The sequence below is a fragment of the Planococcus citri genome, chromosome 1 (genome assembly GCF_950023065.1).
Source record: "Planococcus citri chromosome 1, ihPlaCitr1.1, whole genome shotgun sequence".
In the NCBI taxonomy this organism is placed as follows: domain Eukaryota; kingdom Metazoa; phylum Arthropoda; class Insecta; order Hemiptera; family Pseudococcidae; genus Planococcus; species Planococcus citri.
The window spans coordinates 30,432,911-30,450,600 of record NC_088677.1 but is presented as its reverse complement, the minus strand read 5'-3'; the positions used below and the strand labels follow the sequence as shown (position 1 = coordinate 30,450,600).

The 17,690-nt window shown below is 32.9% G+C and overlaps 1 protein-coding gene across 2 annotated transcripts in view; it reads right to left on the bottom strand.

Moving 5' to 3' along the window:
* Nucleotides 1-17,690, bottom strand: part of Acsl (Acyl-CoA synthetase long-chain) — a 43,510-nt gene that overhangs the window by 18,636 nt on the left and 7,184 nt on the right. The window contains exons 1-2 of one of the 2 annotated variants that reach the window (XM_065343665.1): nucleotides 16,128-16,250; nucleotides 2,437-2,588 (exon numbers count right to left, since the gene is read on the bottom strand). In XM_065343665.1, the coding sequence (XP_065199737.1) occupies nucleotides 2,437-2,583 (147 nt within the window). In that variant the 5' untranslated portion in view covers nucleotides 2,584-2,588; nucleotides 16,128-16,250. Of the gene's footprint in view, nucleotides 1-2,436; nucleotides 2,589-16,127; nucleotides 16,251-17,690 lie in introns of those variants that run through there. The other variant, XM_065343664.1, reaches the window with a different exon arrangement.

Genomic DNA, 17,690 nt, shown 5'->3' with positions numbered 1-17,690 from the left:
GGAATTTCGGACGAAATTTAATACAAAGACATTCTTCCACACGATGCATACGAGACTCCTATTGTTTTGGTAAGAAGGGCAAAGGTAGAGCTGCCGATGCCGTTGAATTTGTTATCTAATTCGTAGACTCTGACGTGAGCAATGCGATAAAGATGTCCACTCGATGATAAAAGCTCGCATGTGTCTTCAAATTTTATGTCTTGACACATCCTACACGAAAATTGATAAGCAATAGCCGTATTTCGAGCCACTTGATTGCGTAAAATTTTCAGTTCGACGACTCGAAAGCGTATTTCAAGTTATATGTTCGTGTACATTTTCGGGTGTAGGCAAACACTATCGTTTCACATATCTACCCATATCGTTCTAAACACTGTTTTTCGTTTAAGAGGACGTCCTATGGGGAATAAAATGGCGACCGTTCGGCCCCCTTGTCAGTTCGAACGGTGAGAGTGTGTGTTTTTTCCCGAAATTTTAACGTAGTTTTTTACTGTTAAGTCATGATTTAGTAGAACGAATTTTTTAGTTCGATTTTAAATTAATCCGCGAGTGGCTACAAATCGTTGAATTCATTTCCCTAATCGTGCGATAAAGGGTAGCGATTTGAATTCCAAAAGGAGCTAGTTATGCGATATGTACGTAAATTATTTCATAGCGATAATATAATAATAATTATGATTGAGTCTTTTAAAATAAAAAGAGGGTAAAAAATGAACAGATGTAACAATAAAAAAGCTTTGAAATTTTTTACTCGAAATCTGTTTCTTTTACTTTAACCCTACTTTTTGATTCAATTTCAATTTGAATAAACTCTTTAATTTTTTTTTTCAATTTTTTTTTATTTTCAAAGAAGCCAAATAATGAAAAAACAACAATGGTCCCTCTCTCACAATCAATTGCTGCGAATTTTATGTAGTATGATTTGACCTGATGTCGATTTCTCTCATTTCTTTTCAATGGATACAGGAATCAATAAAAGAAGAAATTTCAGCAAAACGAGAAATCAATGAAAATTTCTCTAAAATGAAACCAATGACCATAAAAACACCAGCAAATTGGTGGAAAAATCATCGAAACTCCGCTGATAAAAATTACATAAAAATACTCACAGATAAAACAAATCGATGAAAATAAGTAAATGGCACTAATTTTTGGCACTTTTTCGCAAAAGATCAAATTAATCGTAAAAATCTCTTCAAAAATCTACTCATGCATACGAGAATAGAAAAGCTTGACCGGATAATAGGATAAAATTTGTTGAAATTTTACTTCTAAGACTCGCATAAATCACAATCATCGGACTAGGACCGTCTCACATTGCTTGAAAGTGAAATGAAGTGGGGTGAAAAACAAGGTTAAACAGTATCCTTTTCCTTTTCTCCAAGGATAACAAAATTTCGTATATTGCTCTTCAACCCAAATCGATAAATTAAGAACGTAGCAATTTTATTTCGGCTTTTCTCTTCGTTCGTCTCCTATCCTCTCTTTCATCGCTTCCATTCGATGTAATTAGCCTATTTTGTAAGGCCACTCACTGCAAACAAACTGTCCAATAAATCAGGAAAGATGAATAGCGAGCTTTCGCTTCGAATCGAGTACGTTTGAAAATTTTCAATTTGAAATTTCTTCGATGAAAGAAATAACAATTTCAATTTTTAATCATTTTTTTCTTTTTCAGATTTGGTGAAGTTGAATTTGCTTTGTCAAAAAGAAAAAAAACTTTCAAAAACTAATATTGAAACACTTCATTTTTAACCGCCCTTCTCCTTCTTCCTTTTCAGGATAATTACCTGTTCTAATATCCGAACTCTGAAGAATTTTTCAGGAGATCAATAAGAAAAAAAAAATGAAATTTACAAAGAAGCAAATTCTTCGAGACGAGTAATTCGCATCGCCAAAATATCTACAAATACCCACATTTTCTTTCTAAAACAAGTTGAATGAGAAATTCTTCAGATGGTTGAAAAATGAAGAAACTGCGACGCGTCCTTCATTTCTCAAACTTTGAACCCCCTTCCCCCTCAACGGTTGCGACCAGTTTCTAGCTTTAATTTAGTATATATCCAGCAAAAAATGAATTCAAATCATGTGGGGAGGGGGGATTTTCGTGCTGGGAGTAATTAATAACGGATTGGCTTGAACGTGGTCTCAACAGGGGACAGGGGGTGGAGGTTCTGAATTGATTTTCAGATTCTTATCTAATGAAGTACTTCGGTACCTACCTACTGTTACTTCGAAGGCAGCCATCACATTCCCTAAAAGAGATTCAAAAAAAATTGCAAAAAATGATCTCAATTTGATCCTAGGTAAAGCTTGAAAATTCGACACATCTCTCAATTTTGAATCAATTGAAAAAAATTCCCTTATTCGCTACAAAAATCACACAAATACAAAATAAATACCTAAACAAAATATTAAAAAAAATTTTAATCATACCTTTGGTTTGGACGACTGTCGTCTTTTCTCCCATGGTCTTTGTAGTAAAAGATATACAGGATATGTGATCACATCGCATATAAACGTGATAGCTTTCACTGCGCCTATAGCGCCTTCCACCCAAGTGGCATTTGATTCTTGCTCCATTTAATCTGAAAAAATCAAAAATAAATTCGAAAAATTAAAACAAAGTTAGATTAAAATCGTTACAAAATAAAATTCTTAGCACTAAAAAAATTTATAAACGGTATAAATAATTTTTCACCAAAAAAAAAAAAAACATGCATCTTGATTAAACTTTGATCCCTCCCTCTTCTCTTCCCAATGCTCATTTCGATACAAGTAAGATCAATTTGAATATTTCTATCGTGGATATTAATCATATTTCCAGAATATGTGTAATTGTGTACATGGTATAATAAGTAGGTAGGACCTACCAACATAAAATTAATAACGTTCGTTTGTATTCTGTTCAACACTTCAAATCCCTCTTTCTTACTGGTATTTTATATCCCTACTTTTATAACTTTTAGCTCGTTTCAATACACCTTATTTTTCTTCCATTCAACGCGTTAAAAGCTGTTCAACAGGAAACAAAAAATGAAAACTTTTCGATCTCGATAGCTTATATCGTTATTATAAAAAATTACTGTCGTAATCAAGTTTACTCTAATGAAGTTCCATAACTTGTTTTGGGTGTGTTTGCGATCGAATTATGATTTTTTTTTTTTTTTGAAATCTCGCCACACTGTTTAATCTTTTCCAAAACTAAAAAAACTGAAAGTAAATTTTATCGAACAAAAAACGACGAACACTTTTTTTTCGTTGAAAATTTACAGTTCAAGTAATTATTAAAAATACGCCTGTATAGTACACACTGCCATGTTTACTTTTGAAAAAATTTCATCATTGAAACTAAAATTAAAAATACCATTAATATCGTCAGGACCATACTATAATCCCCAACTATACTTAAATGAATTTTTAGCTAGATTTAATCGTACGATAATAAGCAAAAGAACGCATACACGTAGTAATTTAATTTCAAGGTTGAATGGCATATCATATCATTTCAAAGCTCATACACTTTTATTTAATGATCAATGTTCAAAAAATATGAATTCCATATTACGTAAAAAAAATATTCAAGTCAGAAGCAGGTGGTCGCTACCACAACATGAAAAAATTACACACTACGAAAAAAAATTAAAAGGCTATTACGGTATAAATCTAAAGCTTTCAAAAGAAATGTGGTTTTATCGAGTACAAGACACCTAAAAATAACAGTATAGAAGAAAAGCTGAAATTTTCAATTCGAAATGAAAATTTAAACATTACCCTTCGAAAATAGTACGTACAATAAGTAATTCCTGTATGAAAAATTTCACATTTAGCTGACGTAAACGTCAAACGACAGCTTATACTTGTACATTCACGAATAAGTATAATAAAAATTTAAACCATCGTAAGATTATTTTACACGATGAAATAAATCACTTTTTTAAAACACGTTGACATTATTTTTCGGCTTCGCATTTTTCACTTTGTCGCCCGCGTTCAATTTGACAGAACATACAATTTTAACTCGAATCGATAATTTTTTCTCCTTCATTACAGTACGTAGACCTACACACACACATACACAATTCCCCACCGGCGACAATGATTTACGACACGAATTAAAAATCTCCAACTCCGAGTACGAGTACGAGTACCTCTACTTACAATCTTACATTACACATATCTAGCTAAAAATTCTGTGAAAATACCTGAACGAGTTTACAGCGCGCAAAGTTCATTCGTTCATGTTTTTCGTAATAAGTAATATTATTTTAAAGAAAGCTCGTTCATATGGGTACAACTTTCCAGAAATTTTCAACTTGTTTTATTAAAGAAAGATTACGTAAATTCTTCGGAAAAATTGCAAGCAAGCGGGCTAATGAGCGAAAAAAAATCACCAACGGGGAAATAATCGTAACTTAAGTGTTATTTGTAAACATAGAGACAGAGAAACGCAAACGATGAACTTTTAATGTGTATCACTCAATGCGGTTAGTCATCATCCGAAATAATCATAGTAATCTATTTTTCTCAATTTTTATCTCCTCATTCAAATTTAATCCAACTTTCATATCTAAATGCGATTTTCTAAACATCATACCTCTGTTCATTAAAATCTTTATTTATTTCAGATCAATTTGGGTGCAAGTTTAAGCCCCTTCAAAAAAATGTTTTCTCACTCTACGTCAGAAAAACACTATCACATGATACCTACATGATTTGATTTCGATTAAATCATTTTTTTCTGTATATTTTTCTCTCATAAATCCTCATTAACACAAAATTTTAGACATTTAGATCAATTCAATTCGAACAAAAAAACAGAAGGGAAGGGGAAGACCGAGTCAGGACTACAAATTTCATTCCATAATTAGTTTAGACTGATAAATTCCCCCCTCTCTTCTCCAACTTCACGCATTTTCAAGTTTTTTTTTGAAAACACCCATCCAGGTTCTTAAAAAATTTCAAAAAGCTGCATGTATACCTATTTTGGCACATTGACGTTACAAAAAAATCAATAATCTCATTTCATGGCACGTTTATGTTCCAAAATTGACTGGATTTCTTAAAAAGCTCTAATTTCATCAACTAATAAGTAGCATATTTGCATTGTTGTTGTTGTTTTTTTCATTTCAGAAAACTGGAATTGAATTATGAGCCATGTTTGCGATCCAAAAAAAAGTTTGATGATTTTTTGAAGGCTTGTGGTTGAGGTTTTTTGCCAATGAATCATCTTCTCCCCTCCCCTCTTCCCCATGCATTTTCAAGTTTTCTTAAACATCCATCCAGATTCTTGAAAAATTTCAAAAAGCTGCATGAATACTTATTCTGGCACATTGACGTTACAAAAAAAATCAGTTATCTTATTTCATGTCAGCGTTCCAGAATTGACTGGATTTCTTAAAAGGCCCTAATTTCTTCAATTAATAGCATATTTACGTTCCATATTTTTTTCATTTTTGAAAACTGAATTGAAGTATGTGGCATGTTTACATTCCAAAAAAAAGTTTGATGATTTTCAAGTGTTTTTGAAGGTTTGTTGATGAGGTTTTTTTGCCAATGAACCAAGTTTCGACCTTCGAGTGATCTAACATCAGTTACTTTCTATACTATAATTGGTGAATTTTAGCGATTTCACAGACAAAACAAAGTGAAGTCAATAAAATTGAGAAACAGTAGGATTTCATAAACAGACAAATCGTCGACAAAATTGCAGAATCCTTCATCAGTTTTCTTTCTGGTAACTGTCTATCAAGTGCATCACTCTTCGCTCATACATTACAAACAGAAAAAATCGGCCATTTTCATGGCACATTTACGTTCCAAAAAATCGTAATTTTTACGCCACACACAAACTCTCTCTCTCTCTCAAGTTCAAATATCTACCTTTGAAATCTGTTTATGGAAAAACCATGAAACAAACTTCATTTTTTTATTTTGACAAATCGATCACCTATCAAACCATTAGTGATTTCATGGCACGTTTACGTCCAAAAAAAAAATGTTCTCAATTTTCAAGTCACCCTGTAAGAGTAATCATGACACGACAGTATCTCGCTGGAATTTCTTGTTGAACATACTAACTATCAAGACCAAAACAGAGTTAAATTTTCAGACTAAAAAGGACAAGAGATACTAATACAAGGATAAATAAGTGAGTATACTAGGCACCATTCAAAGGGCTCTTTTTTGAGCATTTCCAAATTCAATTCCCATTCAAATGCAAAACACTTCCTCTCATAACATCAGAATCAAACGATTCATTTTTTTTCCAACATCGATCAACAATAATAGAAAAAGTAGCTCATCAAACCACAACGCACGATGAAAAGGAAAATTTACAACCCGAAGACCTTACTTTCGAACACAGCTCCTTCCGTTTATCACGTTTATTATTTCTACTCAAAATTTCGCGTGCGACCGCGAATAACTTTTTTAATGGCATTTTCATCGTTGTCGATAAATCTGCACTCGAATTTATACATATTTTCCACGAATGACTACTTCAACTTTTAAAACGCGTAAAAATTCGTGACTTTACAAAAACCCAAGGATATTCATACATCTACGTAGGTATGTACTTGTAACTTGATAATTTTGCATCTCGTCGGATGAAGCACAGGTACACCGAGCAAACAAATTAAACAGAGAAAATTTACTTCAAAAATGAAAAAAAAAAATGTACGCAGGTATTTCTTCTCTCAGCTCGAACGTTACAATAAGAGAAGGTCAATCGGCGTAAATAAATTTTTCTACTTGATTTATTTTGCATATACTCCGCAATTATGCGTATAATTTTTCATTTATGAAAAAAATTTCTCAATATTTATCAATCGTATGTACTTCCTTCTCTCGGTTCCCACCCTTTGCATAATACGAGTATTCTCCTTATGGTACAAACTTAAATTAATCTTCATCGTGTATGAAAATTCTTCATTGCGTACGTTTGCATGGTTGACCGTCAATTAACGCGTTTAAAAATATACGAGAGCTTTAAATCATACATCTTGACGTCGTCGTCCAGTACTCCTTCGACCCGGATTATAGCAGTCAATAACCTAGTTCACCGACATATATATCTACTTAGTACCCGTATGGTATTTTCCGCCATATAAGTAACAACAAACCGACGACGACGTCGATACTTTTCAACATCTTTTACATTAGTTTTCTACATCTTTGCCAAGGCTGCACAACTTTCTTACGAGTAAGCCATGTACATAATTAGATTACTCTATAATTGAACGTTTATTTTCGCTTGGTATGTATTACATTTTTCAAATTACTTTACGTACGTACTTTCTAAATGAGCCTCCAACTCCCCCCCCCCCCTTCATGTTTTCCAGATCCACATTCTGCACAGCTCATAGAGAGCAGATGTATTACAAAAATTGGACCTAAAAAATAGTCTCGTAATATTTTTTAAAAAGCTATTCCAGAAATCTACTCAAAAAACTGATTTTTTTCTGACAATACAGACTTCATTCGTCAGGTGAAAAACGCAAATTTTTAGGTCCAAAAATTACCGTATTTCTTCGAATCCACGTTCGATAACGAGGTTTAATTTTAATAATTTCTACAACGATGACGTCAAGAGAAAATTTTTCATGGTAAACAATACAATTATAATTCAACGATATCTTCTCGTTGCCGCTACCGTCAAGTTTTATACATTAAGAAAAAAAATTTCGTACGTTGTTGCTGTACTAAATTATGCAATACGAGTATACTCCATTAACTATCTTATTTATGTGTTATTGTACTCGTGGTCGATGTTGTACACATCATCGTTAGCACCCCTCTTGTTTTCCTACCTTTTGATTTTACGTTGGAAGGTGCATTATGTAGATGCCCTAAAGCAACGCATACGTTGAATAAAATTTAAAAATCCTTCGTTTAATGGTGCATCGAGACCATCAAGCGTCTAAAAACATAGTTTTTTACTCAAAATTTTAAAAAAATGAATTTTTACGTATAACTGAACATAATTTCCAAAGATTTGGAAACACCTAAGTGGAGGTAACAGCGAGAATGATGAATTTTTCGATTCGATTGACCGCATTGCACAGAAGGAAGGAGTAGGGAAAAAATGTCAGTGGATTTTGACACAATTTGATGAAGATTTTCATTTCGAGTCAGAAAGGAAGTCGTCCAGAAAAAATTTCAGCCCCACGCGTGTCATTGAAGGGGAGATATGGGCCTTCAAAGAGGGTACATTTTTGAAAAAAAAAGTATTTTTTTCGCTTTAACTCCTACCTAACCTGTTTTGGAATTTTTTGGCAATAATTATTGCCAATTCCAAAAAAATCGAGAGTCTGGATTCCAGTGCAGAGTCGAGTTTCAAAAGTTTGCATGATTTTTTACACCACAAATTTTTGAAAAATTCGTTTAAAAAATGAATACAATTTAAAATTATTTTTTTTACAGGTTTTTATAAGTTTTTATAAATTTTTAAAAAATTCGAAGATGGATTTTTTTTTTTTTTAGTAATTTATCCATCTAAAATGATAAATTTTTCCAACCGTTTATGCAACGAAACAAACGTCTGAAAATCCTGCGTAAAAATTCACCAAACCCAATCAAGCTTCGAAATCTTTACGTTTACTTCTCATTAAAAATTCATTTTCCACCAGTAAAAAAAAATAATTCAGTCGATACTTCAATATCGAGCAATATCTACCTCTTGCGTAAAATAACATTGAATCAAACAAGGTTCGTATTTCCATAAAAATAAAAAAAAATCACGTAAAAACGGCTCAAGGTTGTTGATCAAAGCTGCAGCAATCGCAATACGAGCTCATTTTGCAGAAAACCCGAACCCGACGGTATGAAAAAATTGACCCGATTTTCCAGCGAATTTTCCTAGTGTAAATATTCACAAAATATATCGTACATTTCGCTCGAGGATCTTTTTCCTTATGCCCACAGCGTGAAAAAAAAAGGGACGATGGCTGATGAAAAAATTCGCATTTTCTCACACCAACGAGGTAAGTATTGCATAAGAATTTACAGTTGATAAAATCTGATAACTCGTTTGTACGTCAAAAGGGATCTTTTTGCGAAAAACTACGAATATATTGTCCACGACATGAATGAAACATGACGGCAGTCGGCAGGGGAAGGGGTGAAATATAAACGCGGAAACGAGGTCACGAGACAAACGATTAAGAGGATCTTGAACAGAGCGAGCGGTGCGCGTTAAATAAACTCATTACTGTACACTGCGTCGTTATAATAATGTATAAGTATTTATGAAAAAACGAAGGTCATTTTTTTTCGCGTTCCATTGCTGCTGCTGAAAACAGTACACGAAAAAATTTCGGACCAATGTTAATTGATTGGTCGTCACCTCGTCACCGTTGTCCATTGGTCATCGCGACACGAAAAACCAATCCGATTTAAAATCAATTATCAACGATACGAATATGTTATCAGGCTATAAATGCAAGACGATTAAGTACACGACCCGCTTTTCCTTTCTGTCGTCGCAGAATTTGTTCTTTTCGAGAGGAGACGACAGACGCCCCCATATGACGTCGAAATTTCAACAATTTCCGTATCGATCTCACCCGTTCAGCCAGCTCAGCATCACCCTACCACAATACACATCACACCATACTCGTATGATCTTTTCATGTACGTCGTACAAGTATTTGTCGACATTATTTTTCATTTTTCTTTCAGAAGCTTTTATTACTCGAACTTTTATAGAATATCGATGTAAAACGGTTTGAAAAATGGTTACCTAAAACGGGGGGTTTTATACGACCAATCGAATATGAATGATGTATGTAGGTTATGCAGCGCTATTTTACGTACATGGGAGCTTTATATTATGTAATGTTACTTAAGAGTTTCCTCAGACGTCATCATAAGCTTTTGGGTAAAAAGAGCATCGTTTGTTCCTAGAATTGGCCGCCTTTAGAATGAAAATCGTATACCTGAATTTGTTGAATTTCAAAATTATTCCAATTGTTCATCTTCTCTATACGTGTTTTATTTCGCAGGAGTCGCGAACCAAGTTACTTATGACAGTTCATCCACTTGAATAATTGAGAACACGACTTTATCACTCCCGGAAGATCAACTTCCCAATTATTTTGATACATGCTGCCTGCTGCGTACTGTTTACGTAGGAATTTTTCCATCAGATGAGATGGATCAATGATACAGAGCAAATGGCCGGAAAACTAGAAGACATTGACATAGGAAATGTTTGCAAAAACAAAGCTATCATCTCGAGATTCCGCATCAACAAATTTGACAGTTTGATAACAACGAAAACAGCCCATCTTGGCCGAAATTTTTCGATCAAGTATTAAGAAAATTATACAAAGCTGTTTCAAAAATTTCAAATTTTCGAATTATGATTCTACCCCTTTGATTTTGAGTATGAGTAGATATCTTTCATGATCACATTTAGGTTTAGAAATTACATCATTCTTTCATTTAACAACACAGGTAACTGCTCATTATAACACACTTTTTGTTTGTCTCTTCGACCATCAACTCATGCAGTTCATTTATTCGACTATATGTATTTGTATAATGGAAGTACATATACGTAAATCGTTGTCATGTTGTGAATTGTGATGTGATGACTTACCCAAGGATGAATAATCCAATCATTAAATTCTGTACGCCAGAATTTTAAAATAAAATAGACATCGAATGTTATCTGACTTCATAGCTTACTAGTAAACATTCATTAACTTAAATTTACAAAACGTCTAAAAAAAATTCTAAATGAAAAACCAGGACTTTTGGCAGGACGTTTTTCATATGTACTTTTAATTACTTCCTGTTTTTGAAGGAGGGGAGGGGGTGGTGAGAGGGAGGAGGGGGGGGTGAACATTTTTTGTTTCAATTTTTTGCCTTTTCCAACGTCTTGGGACACTTTAATATTCTCACGAAATGATGTTGATTTTAGAATTTTTTCAACACTGTAAGAGATAAAGAGAGGAGATTAGTTGAAATGGTGCAGAAAAGTACATAAAATAGTATGATCAGGACCTTTCATAATATGTACTCATTTAAATTCTTTCATAAGAGGGGGGGGGGCTTAGAAAACATGTAAAATTTAGAAGAAAAAAGAGTTCGGTCATGTTTTGATTAAATGTAATGAAAAATCATTTAAATCTAGTAGGGTTTTCGGTTAGAGAAAATTCGGTTGCAAAACTAAAGAGTTGGAAACTCTGTAAAATTTCTCCATTCGTGAATTGAAAAAAATGGATCAACTGGGATGAAATGGAAATTTTGGAACATGAAAGTAAACAAACAAGATGTTGGCATTCATTGTTTTAATAGGTACAATGAAATAGACAAACATGATTTTTAAAATCGAATTTTCAAAGCATAGGTTCAAAAATCTGCTAAAACGAAAATTTTTTCTAAAAAAAATTTATGCTGGAATTTTTTACATTAAATCTGGAGTAATAAGTACATACAAAATTTCAATTGGAAATTTTTCAAAAAAATTTGAGCTTTTATTCATCATTTAAGTTTAGCTTTCACACAAAAGCAATTTTTTCAATTTTCCAAAATTTCAAATTAATCCAACGCAACCTCATGAAACTTCTAAAATTGCCCATTTCAAACTTGAAACTGATTTTTTTTTTTAAATTGGAAAACTGTTCATTTTTTTTCTATGTAATTTTTTCATTTTCAAGGTAAGTAAGTATTCCTCAATTTCTTTTTAAAAAATGTTCCAAAAAGAAAATCTTAAAAAAATGTATGCTGGAATTTTCCACATTAAAATTGGAGTAATACAAAATTTATTTTTGAAAATTTTCAAAGAAATTTGAGCTTTTATTCGGAATATAAATTATGGGCTTTCACACAAAAACAATTTTTTTCAATTTTCCAAAATTTTGAATCAATGATCCAATGCAATCTCATGAAACGTCTAAACTTGTCAACTTCGAATATTTCAAACTGATTTTTTTTTAAATTGGAAAAACTTGTTCAATGTACGTACATTGGAAATTCTTCAGAAAAGCTGTCGTTTCAATTTCCTAAATATTTTCAGAAATTATGAAACTTGGTACCTCTTTATAGAACAATTTCAATTTCTTTTAAAAAACATGAAATCCCATTTGACCTTCCGCAATAGAATTTTTGAAATTGAAAAATCTGTAATCCACTTTTATACTTGACTCTCATCTGTCAAAAGATTTGTTTAAGTTCATGTGTTGACTGTTGAATCACTATCGAACGCGTCGGAAGGTTAATGACCTCTCAAGGCAACAGAAGACATTACTCAGCAGAGCGCTAATAGACGAATGTTTGCTCATTTATAACATTATTTCATTAAGATCACACAAAAACATTGAGAAAGGACTAATCGAACACGAATTACAACAAATCACTTTTCATCGAAACGCCAATTTTTCCACATCCCAATCCCAATCTCAAAAGCCAAACCCACAGCTTTTCCCTTCAAGGTGAAAATTTACTATTTTTTTCCTTTCGATTAAATTTCACACACGTCGATCAGAATCAGAGCTTACAGAACCGAAAAATTCGATAACACGTAATATTTTTCCAAAACATACCTCACACCACAACATATCGTACGATGTACTCCACTCTTCGATTTACCTACAGTCCCACGAAAAACCAACGCCTCCATCGGATTTTCGTTTGGTTAACGACATGACACATCGTCGTCGTCGTCGTTGTAGGTAGCAAAAGCAATAGCAAAGCGTAGCAAGTCATTCGGTACTCTCGGCTCGGTTCAACTTCAAACTTCAATTTAATTTAAAATTCAACGTGACGCTGAAGTTCATCAGAACACGCCACCTTCTCGTCGTCGTCGCAGACGTCACAACGTATCCGGAAACGACACATCATAATCGCCTGATTAAATATTTCAACCATGTGGCCCATAAATCGATAAATTTTTTTACAAGTCGAATAGGTAGGTAAGGTATTTTTCCTCACGTGTGAATCTTTATTTCAGTTGCGAATTGAACCCATTCGTACTAAAGCTGCGAACAGGTACTTCTACATGCTATACAGACGAAAAAAAAAATCCAAGGTCGAGACCCGCCATATCTTGGGAGAAAAATACACCACGTATTAGTAGACCTACCAAGTCCAAATCGAAACCAATGTACTCGTATGTGAGTATATATCGTGATATGAACGGAAACGAAGGTAAACTTGACGAGACATGCTTCAGGTCAAAATATGTTACCACTGGATATTGTATGTAGTATCTTTTTACCTACGTATAATTCAACTCGATACGATATACTAATATCCAATTATCCGATAAATAAATGCACAGTATACACTTGCATCAGAAAAAAGAATCGGTGCGAAGGATAAAAAAAGGTCATCCTTGGTGCTTATATCAACAAAAAAAAAAAAAATAGAAAATTCAACGTATACTTAGTATAAATTTAAAAGCGACAAAAAGCACATACATAAAACACCTCGCACAAATAGCACATCGAATTCGAGTACCTAATCTCAGAATTACACGTAGTAGTTACGAGATAAACCCCACACCTCCACCCCTCTTCCTACCAACATGGCAAAGGAGGAAAAAACACCATCGTGACGTAAGTAGAAGAGTAATTCGCGAATAATCTGATCAAAGGTTATTAATTTTCTCAATTGGTATCAAATTGCCCTTTGAAATAGAAAGATAGTCAGAACGAAAAAAGCAATCTTTCGACAATCGAAACCCAAATTTGTCTACTCGTACGTAGGTACGTTCGTTCGGTGAAATTTCTCTCTAATTTAATTACACCTTTTCGCAACGTTCTCTTCGCCTCGATACCTTTTTTCCTAGCAGGATGCTTCCAAACAAACACGTACGAGTACTACGTATTTCGCCCCAGTACCCTAAAAGTACACGAAAAAAAATTTATCACCATTTACGTCGCGTGAATGGTATGTTTTGCAGGCAGCAAGAGCAAGAGTGAAAAATAAACGTATCGATAAAATGTCTTCTATTAATAACCTAAGGCAAAAAATTGCGCTACGCCTTTGCGTCGCTCGTCGCCGCGACGTTTTTTTTTTTAACGTCACATAACCAACACAACAATTGGCACAATCCGATATTTCGATTATTAAACTTTCAAAATAACCCATCGTCGGAGTAAAAAAAAAGAGTGAAAAGGGGGCGTGTATAGGCCTACGAAAAAATATGTGTACGTCTACAAAACTATAACCTACACTCGACCACAATACACAAAACGAGACCGAAAAACAAAATGAAAAGAAAAAAAAAACAAAAACACAAATTTCTCTAATCGCACTTATTTTTGACCACAAGCCAAACAAACGAAAGAGTCATTTAAAAAAATAAAATAAATTCGTACGAGTATATACGAGACGAGCTCGTTTACGTACGTTTCCTTTTCATCTTTCTCTCATCGGCTGGCGTCGTCGTCGGCGTCGTGTTTTTCATAATATTCATTATCATTATGTACTTTTCAAGTATGTGCTCGACAAATGTAGGTAATTACCACCTTCATCGTGTGTTAAGGTACGTGTAAATATCGTAATAAGTCATCAAATGGGGCGTTATTCTAAATTAGTTTCGAGTTTCAACCTTACTAGAACATATTTTAACGTAAAAAAAAATTACAATCCAAATCGAAAGTTGATAACTGTAACACATTTGTTTGTACTTTTGGTTTCGTGCGATGTAATTTTACCATTACTTTCACGTTTTGCTACGGATCCCCCTCCCCCTAAGTATAGCATGCGTTTGTATACAGGCGAGCTCTTGTACACAGAAACACATGCGAAGGAGTTAGCGTGTCAAAAAATTGCGAACGTGAACGCTAAATAGGGTGAAAATTATACCAATTTAATCGCTAATTAAATCAATATACAAACGTTTACTGGTTAGCGTACAGGAAAATTCTACAATCAACTGCACTGACCATTATAATTACTTACTTTAGGCAATATTCATAAATAGAAAATTATCACGTGTTTCTGTGAAAGGAAAACTGATTTTTTTTCAAATGATGAAAAAAATAATTACTGAATGAAGTGTTGAAAAATATGTTTGCGCGAAGTATCGCTGAAATAGTCTGGTTGAGAGTTTTTCAATGGTACATATAAAGTATCTATGTGACATATTTAGAGGTGACATGTTAGATTTGAAAAAAAAAACTAATTCTTCAAAAAAAAAAAAATAGTAAAATAAACAAACTTAATTAGCAAACATGACGAGTATGAAAATTTTCATTTTTATTCAATTTTTCTATTTTATTTATACGTATATTACAACAACGTATCCAAATGAAAGTGAATTTTCAAGGACCTTCCCCTTCCCTCTCCCATAATTACTTCTACGAAACCGGTTCAATTAGAAAACATAACGAAATAAAAATGAAAATTTCCTTTTTTAAATAAAATTTTTCGCAAATTTAGGAGAAGTGATGAAAAAATATTAGTCATCAGATTTCAATTTAAATTGCAAATTCATGACTTTTCTTTCTTTCAGCACCAGAAAAAAAAATCAAAAAACAAAGAAAATTGAAGGTTTTTCGACTTTTACCATCAAAACCTCTCTTTCTCCTCTCCACTTCATCCCTTGAATTATTTCAAGATTTAATTCTTGGTTAAAGTAACCATTTTCTTCGTTTTCAAAATCAATCAATTTTAATTTTTAATGAATAAAATGGAAGCAGGCTTGTTTTTTAAGCGCTCCGAAAATTGATTAATTTTCAACTATTTGAATAAAAGACAGGAAGTCGAATACCAACAAACCGAACTTTGATGAATTGATTTTAACCAAATAAATTGAAAACTTTTTCCAAAAAGGATTAGAAACAATTTTTTATTCTCAAAAATTTCAAATTTTCCACACCAACTTTTTGTTTGCGAAGAATTCATAAAAAATGAGGAATTGAAATTGATTTTCGAACGAGTATCCATTCACAATTTTTTTTTTTTCGAATTGATCAATTATTTATGAATTGAAAAAATTAGCCTTGAAATGAAGTCAGAACAGAATTTTTGTGGTGAAAGATGAAGGAAAGATAACGGGGGGGGGGGCAGGGATAACATCAATTATAATACCGTTCGTTTTTTCCCTTCCAGTTCTAGCAAAAAAAAAAAAAAAAAACATAACAAGAGAAAATATGAAACTCATCACTTACTCAAATCTCAAATCACAATACACTTTCAGAAACAATGTAGGAAGATTTTGAAGAAAAAAAAATAATACTATAATTCGAAACACGAACACTCCACAACTTGTATATTTTTCAGCACTATACCACTAGTCTACAGGTACCAACGAACTCCTAGCACATACTACATTGAACACAGTGGATGGTAAGGTAAGGTAGAAGGTACGTACAAGCTGCGAAATTAACTCATTTATCTGCAGCTTATCGCGTACGAAAATAAATCTTTTTAATTGCAAATATGTAGGAGAATAAAAGTTTCGAGATTGTTATGCCACGTACTGTACTCATATTTCAGTTTAAATTTCGTGCAATATCGATATATCTGTACTTGTTTCTACGAAGGTAATCAATTTTGAATTTGTCTTATCGTCGGGGTTAATTTTTTTTATCTCGTTCGAGAAGCCAATTTTGTTAAAAAGTTTCAACTGTTGTTGCATTGTATGAGATAAAACATAAAGATGTTCAACTTTTTACTTGTGTATAGTGTCGCAGAACAAATATAAATTGTGGAAATTTATTTTTCTTTTTTCTGGTATTGAAATATAAATTATTACACTATTTAATTCGATTCGTTTGGATTCAAAGGAACCCTTTTAAATATTGATATTTGAGTTATGAAACAAAAACATATTTTGGATTTTTGAGTACCAAAGTGTTGTATACGTTTCCAAAAAATAGAAATAAAGTTGAATCTTATTTGAAAAAAATTGAATAAAAAAATAAAACCGTGAAATTGGAAATCGTCATTCATCGAATCACTTCAAAGAAATTACGTGTCTTTCGAAAAATTGGCCCTGAATTCCACCTCTTGAAACTTTTTCATCTTCGAGCACGAAAATTCACTTTGAATTCTTTCGAAATGAAACCACAAAGACTTAAAAATCACGTTAAAGTAGTTTCCATTCCACCTAAAAAAAAACACACACATTTTAATGCCAGTTTAGACGAAACTTGGGATTGAGGCCGATTTCTCTATCTTCTTCGGATAAGGCTCCTTTGATGTTCATCGCGAGCCAACTCGATATAGGTACACCTAAGACGAGCGTACGCTGAGACGATATCATATAGGTGAAAGTTCGAACACTGGTCAGATGTGTTTTCTACGTTTTCCACTCACGTCAAACCTATTCTAATTTACCGGTTCTCCGGTGACTTTCAATAAAACCTGATAAAAATAACGATTACCTACACCGCCGTGCTGCTCTAGGTAAAAATAACAAAAAAAATTACGTTAAAATAAAGCATCGTTTTTATTTTTATTTCTTTTTTTTTCTTCTAGTAAATTCGATGCTATTTAAAAATTGCACCAACTTCGCGTAAAATTATTCAAAATTAAGTACTACCACACTTGAAATTTGAATAAAGCGTCAATCAGGCTACTCAAATACGTCACTCATTTACAATATTTACATTATAAATAATATACGATCATCCTCATAAAAATTCAGAACATTACGAATTATTCTTAATTTAAAAAAGTTGAACCTTATTGAAACTTTTGACAAAAAAACGAAACTTCTTGGATATTTT